Source organism: Hippocampus comes, unplaced genomic scaffold, assembly GCF_001891065.2.
Source record: "Hippocampus comes isolate QL1 unplaced genomic scaffold, H_comes_QL1_v1.1 scaffold190, whole genome shotgun sequence".
NCBI classification, from domain to species: domain Eukaryota; kingdom Metazoa; phylum Chordata; class Actinopteri; order Syngnathiformes; family Syngnathidae; genus Hippocampus; species Hippocampus comes.
Genome location: NW_017805121.1, coordinates 715150 through 722754, shown reverse-complemented (window position 1 = coordinate 722754; position 7605 = coordinate 715150). Strand labels below are relative to the sequence as shown.

Sequence of the window (7605 nt, the reverse complement as noted above, 5' to 3'; positions counted from 1 at the left end):
ACTCCGGCGGTCCAAACTTTGGACATCTTGGAACGGAAAGGTGACAGGACAGAGGCCGTCTGGAGAGTCGTTCACGCCTTCCCCGCTCCCTCGTCCTTTTCGTCACTCGCATGTTATCATTGAACTAAGTGCGTGATGTCATTGGCACCAAACGAAAAAAAACTCAAAATCTCATCGTGACTTGGTGCGCCGTAGGAAATGGAGTGCAGTCGTTTGGAGGAGCAGCTTCAGAAGACTCTGTCAGATCTGGAGACCAAGGAGAAAAATCTGGTGGAAGCCGAGCTGAAGGTGCTTCTTCTCTTCTCTGACGCGTCCTCGGCAATGTTTTTGCGACGCGGGCCCCGCCCCGCGCTGTCCTCTCTGACACGTCTTTGATGCGGCGGCCGCCTCCTCAAGACGCAAAGGCTGCAGTGGGACCTGCGCGCCGAACACAAGCTGGGCCAGAAGGAGGCGCAGGAGACCGTCAAGAGGCTGCAGCTGGAGTGCGACCACCGGGTGGCGCTGGAGCGCGACAAAGCGCGCCTGATGGAGGAGGAGCGAACGCGGCTGCTCAAGCAGGTACCTCCGACAGATCGCCCGCGGCAAACTCTCGAGGCCGTCGGCGGGTTTATTTCCGCCATGAAAACAATAAAAATGCAGCGGCAGTGACGTCATCTGAAGCGGTTTCCCGTTCCGAACTTTGTCCTCAACTCATTCACCCCCCAAAGACGTTTTTAAATGTCTTTTCAGACTTGGTCCAGAATTGGCTGGTACTGAATGAGTTAAGAGACAGGAAGTGGCACTGCCTCGCGCTCCGCTCGGTAAACAAACACACCGCAGCTCAGCTTCTGACCAGCGGGACGTCGCGGCTAGCGCAAGGAAGCCGTCAACTTCGAACCACGTACATGCCAATCTGAGTTTTGGCCTTCGTGACACCGTCGCGATTAAATCCGCATCTAATCCCACCCCCCCAGGTTGCCGAGAGATTCGACCAGATGGCAGCAAAGCGCTGCATTTCTATCTTGACAGTGCTGGCCAAACTAAATAAAGCTCCTCCCTATGACTTGGGACCAAGATGGCGCCGAAGCGACAGCTTCGGATTAGCTGGATGGGGCTTTTGGCCTCAGCACAAAAGCAGGAAATAGGGGAGTTTTTCAGAAAATAAGAGCACCACCCGCTCCCCCCCCCCCCGAATAAAAATGGCAAATAATTAGATGCGTTCACCCTGCGTGTGACCTTCAGTGTGGCCCACCAAGAAAACCAGTTGGACACCCCCAGTAGATGGTCGTGTCATTATCTGGTCGTCGAGAAAGAAAATGTGATGGGGTTATTTTATTGAATTTTTTTTGGTCTTTTTCTTGTGGGGCGGTGCGCACGTGTTCTTCAGATCACCGACAGCGAGAACCGCTACAAGCAACTGGAGAAAGACTTCCATCACTTCAGGGAGCAACAGAGCGTCAAGCCCCAAGCGCGCCTCCAATCCGAGATCAACATCCTGACTCTGGAGAAGGTAGCGGGCGCCGCACGCCGACAAGGACGCCTGAAGCGCGCGAGCGTGGCGAGTTGACTTAGCGGTTCTCGTCCACCAGGTGGAGCTGGAGAGGAAGCTGGAGTCCACCACCAAGTCCAAACTTCATTACAAGCAGCAATGGGGACGAGCGCTGAAGGAGCTGGCTCGCTTCAAACAGGTACGACACAAGGTTTCCCGTCCCGCAACTTTCTTCTCGCTCTTCTGCCTGGACCTGGACTCGCCTTTCCCAAAGCCTCGGTCATCTCTGTCCTTCCCGAGTCCGCTGTCCCGCAACTCGACTACCGCCAGGGCTCCGGGCCGCCTGCCCCCCAAAATGTTGCCACCAAAATATGATAAAACGTCCACCTCCGTCTGGAGACCTGCACGGCTGATTTCGCAACTCGCGTCAACAAACTTCCATGCCACAAGATGGCGACAAAGTCCCTTTTTTTTCTCCCCCCCTCCCAAAATCGAACTGCGCTGGCTTTCACTGTTCCCTCCTTCCTCTCGCTCTCCATTTTTCACGTCGGACGCATTGTTTTAGTTTTCGTCATCTCGGAGCGCCGCCGCTCTGCCCGTCGTCGAGGTTGCGGCGGCAGGACGAATGTTGCTTTTCCCCGCGGGAGGCGGCGGGATTGAACGCGCAGATGAAAGCCCGACTCGGAAAGCTTTTCAATCCCAAATATTGGGACAAGCGGCGCCAGTCCATCTTCCCCGAGCGCAAATATTGGGACAGTAACGAGGTCCGGCATCCACCTTGTTATTGTTCGGGCCCCCGCCGAATGTTCCCGCCGCCCGTTCTGACTTTTTAACGGCCAGAAAGTGTTGAAAGCAAACGTGTTTAGTCTTCTTTTATGGAGCTGACAGAGTGCTTGCACCAGGACCACACAAACATTCCAAAATCTTCCACTGGACTCTGCTGGCGATTTATCTTCTGCTGGGCACATTTCCTTTTTGTTTTGCTGACGAGTTGACTTCTGGGAAAGGCGCGAACGTCTCGTCGCAGAGACCGCGTACCGTCACCCGTCCTATTTCGGCGGCCATTTTCGGGTTTGACCGCCGGTGGGCCGTCAGGGGGAGCGAGGCCTTCTCTGCTGGCCCAAACGCGACCGCCGGCGTTTCCGACTTCCAAGCCGACGCGGGGCCGCCTTTGGCGCGCGCAACACGTGACGAAAGCTGTCATGTATGAACTCATGACTTGATGGATTCACTTCCTGGTTTGGTCTGTGACATCAGTCAGAAAATTGGTTGATCGTTCAGGAAAAGCAGATATTTGCAAATGTCTCATTGACGTTTTTTCCGCTCGGCACTAGAACCAGGATTGGTTTAAAAAAAAAAAAAAGTGCAGCCGTTGGTCCCAGTGGCTGATCTCATTCCTAAAATGATGCATCGCTGCCATCTACTGGTGGTTGTGGGCCAGTCAAGTTAGTTTGAGGAAAGCCTGAAATTTCAATCGGAGCAGCATCAGACCCGTCGATTCAAGATTAAAAAAAAACAAAGTGAAAGAAAATGGGGGTTTTTGTCACAATTCTTGCCTTCAGCAGGAATATTTGCTCCGGGACCGCTTCTTCAACCGCGCACATTTCAAATTCCTTCTCACAGGCCCTCTGAGATGTGGCCATTGTCCCCCCCCCGCCCATCCTCCGAACTTGTTCCAACCGACTTGGACGGGCAAAAACCCGTCCAAGTCGCGATGTGGGGCCATCAATGTATTTGGCAATCGGCACGGGATGAATTGGAGATCTTGATTCCCAACGGCCGCACGTGCTGTCGCGGTCCGGGCGTCGTCTCTTTGCCGTCTTATTTGTGGTCAGCGTCGGACCGAAGGCGTGGCCCGCCACTTAGCTTGACCTCTGTGTGCGACAATGGGAATTAGTGGGGGGTGGGGGGAGTGGGGGGGGGCGCTGTGAGATGAATGACTCGATGAGTTTTGGGAGCTTTTCTGCTGGCGGAGGACGTGACCTGGACTTGTCCTTGGCAGCGCGTCTCGCCAGCGTTTGTTATTCCAGCAATTAGCCCGAAGGCGCTGGCTAATCCAGACGGCCGCTCGCTCCTCGGGGAGCCACTTGTGTCAACACGTGTGTGCACGTGAAGCATGTTTTTCCTCCGTGCCCCGATTCCCGCCGAGCTCCACTTTTCCCATCCACCGTCGGGCTGTTTTTTTTTTTTCTTTCCTCTCCGCCGCATGCTGACAAACTTGCTTCTGTCCCGCCTTCACTGTCTGACTGGATTCCCGCCCACGCCCCCCCCCTTGAATATTATCTGAATTTTTTCTAAATTCAGTCCAGGCATTTCCTTTTCATGAAACCTGCAAAGTGATACATCCGCACATTTGTTTACTTTCTTGACTTCTGACGAGCTGCACTTTTTTTTTTTTTTTTTTGTTAATATTTATTTGGCATGTGAACACTTAATTGCGTGTTTATGAACAGTGTACACGGGAAGAGCCCTTGGTGAAAATCATCGCCTATGAAATCGCAGTCGCGGTGTTTGAGAAGATCAAAAGAAGTCTCGAAGCCGTTGGCGTGCCGCGACGTTGGCTTTTGGTCAGCCAAAAGCCGACCGTGGAAGCCGACTTGACGCGTGAGGTCAAACACCGAGGCTTTTATTAAAAGGCCGACTTTTGGAATTTATGCGTCGCGTCGGCATTCAAACGCAACGGAGCTTTTTTGTTTTTGCTTCGGTGATTAATGAGCGACTTGCCGAACGCCGAGCGAGCGAGACGACAGTTATATGACTTGGAGGCGCGCCCCCCTCCCCATCTCGTCAGCCGGCGTGAGAATTCCTCAGCTCTCGCTGCATTTTTCTCACGGAGGTTTCCCGAAAAAAAGAAAAAAAAATTGCGTACAGTGAACCCTCGTTTATCGCAGGGATACATTCCAGACTCGCCCACAATAGATGTACACCGCCCCCACCCCCCAAAAAAAGTGAATCCTACCTGATTTATGAGAAGACTCTTTGAAAGTCTTTCCTCGCGCCTGTTCTCATTCTCCCGCTGTCCAGAAAAACTCGCATGACATCACTTTGGAAATCAAGATGAAAAGGCTTCAAAAACAAAACAAGCGAACTGAAAGTGTGGCCGGCCTACGTTTATGAAATTCTAATTCAGTCCAGCGAAACGGTCATTTGTTGTTATTTGGGCGTTTTTTTTTTTCCCGTCAATCTATCACGCGTGAGCTTTCAGGCCTCAGCCCTGCATTATCCGAGCCGCTTCGTCCTTGCTTGAAACTGCTTTTGAGTCCCTCGCCTCAAGCGCGGTCGACGGCCGCCCCGTGTTGACGTTTGCAGCGCGAGCAGGAGAACGCCGTGATGCGTCTGAAGAAGCAGCAGGCCGAGTTGGACGCCGTGCGGCTGCGCTACGTGGCGGCCGAGGAGAAGGAGGCGGTCCGGCAGGAGCGGCGGGAACTGGGAGACATCAGGAACCGCCTCAACGGGTGAGCGCAACTCGGTCCGCCTCCAGATGTCCGGCCCGGAGCTCGCGGCCTTGCCGCGCCGTCGCGGCTCAAAAGCATTGCCGACTCCGGTTCTTCATCTGCAGCCAGGAGGGGCTCCGGGGTGCCGGCGGCCATTTTTCTGCCGTGCACTATTTGGATCAATGGTGGAGGTGGGAGTTCACCAGGGGTCCGCTCTGAGCCCCTTCTTATTCGCTATGGCGATGGTGTATAAAACTGCGGTGAGACCAGCCTTGCTGTTTGGACTGCCGACAGTCGCGCCGACTGAGGGACGACTCATGTCGGAGGTTTTGGAGAGAAAGTCAGAGAGGCCAGACTGGGGTGGTTTGTAAAGAGAGTGAATATATTGGGAGAAGAGTCTTGAACTGCCAGGCGGGAGGCCAAAGAGGAGGTTGATGGATGTTGTGAAAGATGGCATGAAGGTCGCTGGTGTGAGAGGAGAGGAGGCACAGAACAGGCTTTGATGGAGCCGACCGATTCGCTGTGGCCAAGAATCAGAAGATTTTTCTCCTTTCAAAAATTCCCTTTCCCCAAAATTCAAGTTTCATTTCTAATGGAATAAATTCACATCCTTCCCCATTTGAAATTCACAACATTCAGCTCATTCAATTCACCCCCGTCTTTCGGTCAACATTCACGTTTGCAACTTGTTCCTTATTTCTTCGCTTAGGTTGAAGCAGCAGCAGGGCGGCGTCGGTCCCGCTTCCTCGGCCCCGCCCCCCGGCGTGAGCCACAGCGCCGAGGAACACCTGAGCCGCCTTCTGGAGGAACGCGACACGCTGCTCCGGACCGGCGTCTACGGCCACGACGACCGCATCATCGCCGAGCTCGACCGGCAGATCGGCGACGCCATGGCCGACGCCAGCTGACCAGCAGCCGGCGCGCGGGCAAGGTCGGAGCGCAGCAGGAAAGGTCCCGGCGCGTTCAGGCAAAGTGTTATGCTAAGCTAGGCTAACCCCGTGTCGCGTGTCAATTATGGCGAGAGCTGTTATTTATTTCGAATGATGTGTTTGGTCGTCACGTGACTAGCTGTGAATGTGTTTTGAAAGGAGTGAGCGCAGTCGGCCGGCGCCGCAGCCCGACCCGAGACATTTTCTGAGAAAACATCACAAAACGCAAAAAGTCACTTTCTCTTCTCGATTTTTAGAATGTAATAAAGGGTACATATGATGCTGAAATACCACTTATGTGTCTGGCCCCTCCCATCAAGTGTCAATCACCAAATTGGGGTGTCGCAATTTGATGCATTTCCCACAGCCCTGCGCCGAGCTCGGATGGGTGAAGATCCGCCGTTTCCGAGACATGACACGGAAGCAATACTGCATTAAAGCCAAAAGCTAAGCGCAGCTGCACCGCGTGTAACCGAAAAGACGCGGGGCCGCATTTGTATCGGCTGTACGTGCACCGGATTCGATCCACGAATTGACCATTGAATGAATGAAGTGCTGCTTCTACCGGCGAAAATACAAGCAAATGTTTGCTGACGCTTGCTTTAACAGGTGTCGGTAAATACGGCGAGTGGCTGGATACTTGATACAACTTGGCTGGATACTTGATACAACTTGTCCCACCCCCCACCCCCGTTGCCACGGTAACGACAGCAGTGCTCCGCATTTGCACGCCAACGGACTAACCGCCGCACCACAAAACCGAGCGATTCCGAGTGCGCCGTCGTTTATCGCGCGTCGATTTTTTGACGCAGCAACATTGGAAAGCTTTTGCGATCACACCGTTGGAAATCTGAAATGACGACGTCACAAACAAAATGATTCATCTTCACGAGTTGACAAAAATGGACTCTCTTTATTTGAACCTCGTTTTCTTCTTCAGGTCTCGCGTGTTTCATTTTTAAACTCATGCAAACGTGAATGAGACAAAAAGCTGAAACATTGGGCGGACATGTTTTGTTTTCCCGCCTCATGTACACAACCGCATCCGTCTCGTGTTCGCAGCAGCAAACTTTCTGTCCAACCTAAAGCAGGGCGCACACGTTCGCGTTCACTTGCTGGCTGATCACAGACTCAAAATAAGGCCCATGATCGGGATGTGTGGAACCTACTTTTTTTTTAGGGGGGGAAATGAGCAGATCAGGGAGGAAAAATCCCTCACGCCACTTGGTCTTTTTCCATCCCCCACCACGATGGTGCTGATCATGAAGATCAGAAAAGTGAGGTCATTTTATGGGTATGTGTGTACCCCGCTTTGGACTTGGATGTCCCACATTATTGTTCATTCCACGAGTTTGGCCCATGAGCCAAAAAAAAAAGAAAAAGAAAAGGGCAGAAATTTCAACAAAACAATCAGTCATGTCAAAACGGTTGGAAAACTTTGGTGTGTGAAGTGTGCTCTTTTCTTCTCTTTGGTACAAAAAAAACACACCAGCTGCGCCCAAAACTTGGGATGATGCCAACGCGTGAAGCCGAGGATGCGCTACGTTAAATAACTTCACAAGTCAAAGTGCCGCCACAAGATAAATATTCTTTTTCTTGTCCTCTTTTTAATTTTCCTTCGTTCATGACGTCCGTGACATTTCTTTTGGTTTCTGCGTGCGTGCGTGTGTGTGTGTGTGTTTCTTTGCCCGCTAAATATCCAACATAAAGTTGGACAGTCTTTGGTTTGCTTGTGTGGTTGTCAAACCTTCCATCGTCTCGTCTGTGGTGGTGG

At 52.5% G+C, this 7605-nt stretch overlaps 1 protein-coding gene across 1 annotated transcript in view; it reads left to right on the top strand.

Moving 5' to 3' along the window:
• Positions 1 to 6124, top strand: part of cep120 (centrosomal protein 120) — a 12024-nt gene extending 5900 nt beyond the window's left edge. The window contains 6 exon segments of the mRNA XM_019865938.1: positions 196 to 288; positions 397 to 558; positions 1367 to 1489; positions 1569 to 1667; positions 4778 to 4923; positions 5612 to 6124. Of these exon segments, the coding sequence (XP_019721497.1) occupies positions 196 to 288; positions 397 to 558; positions 1367 to 1489; positions 1569 to 1667; positions 4778 to 4923; positions 5612 to 5810 (822 nt within the window). The 3' untranslated portion in view covers positions 5811 to 6124.
• The last annotated feature ends 1481 nt before the right edge of the window (positions 6125 to 7605 follow it).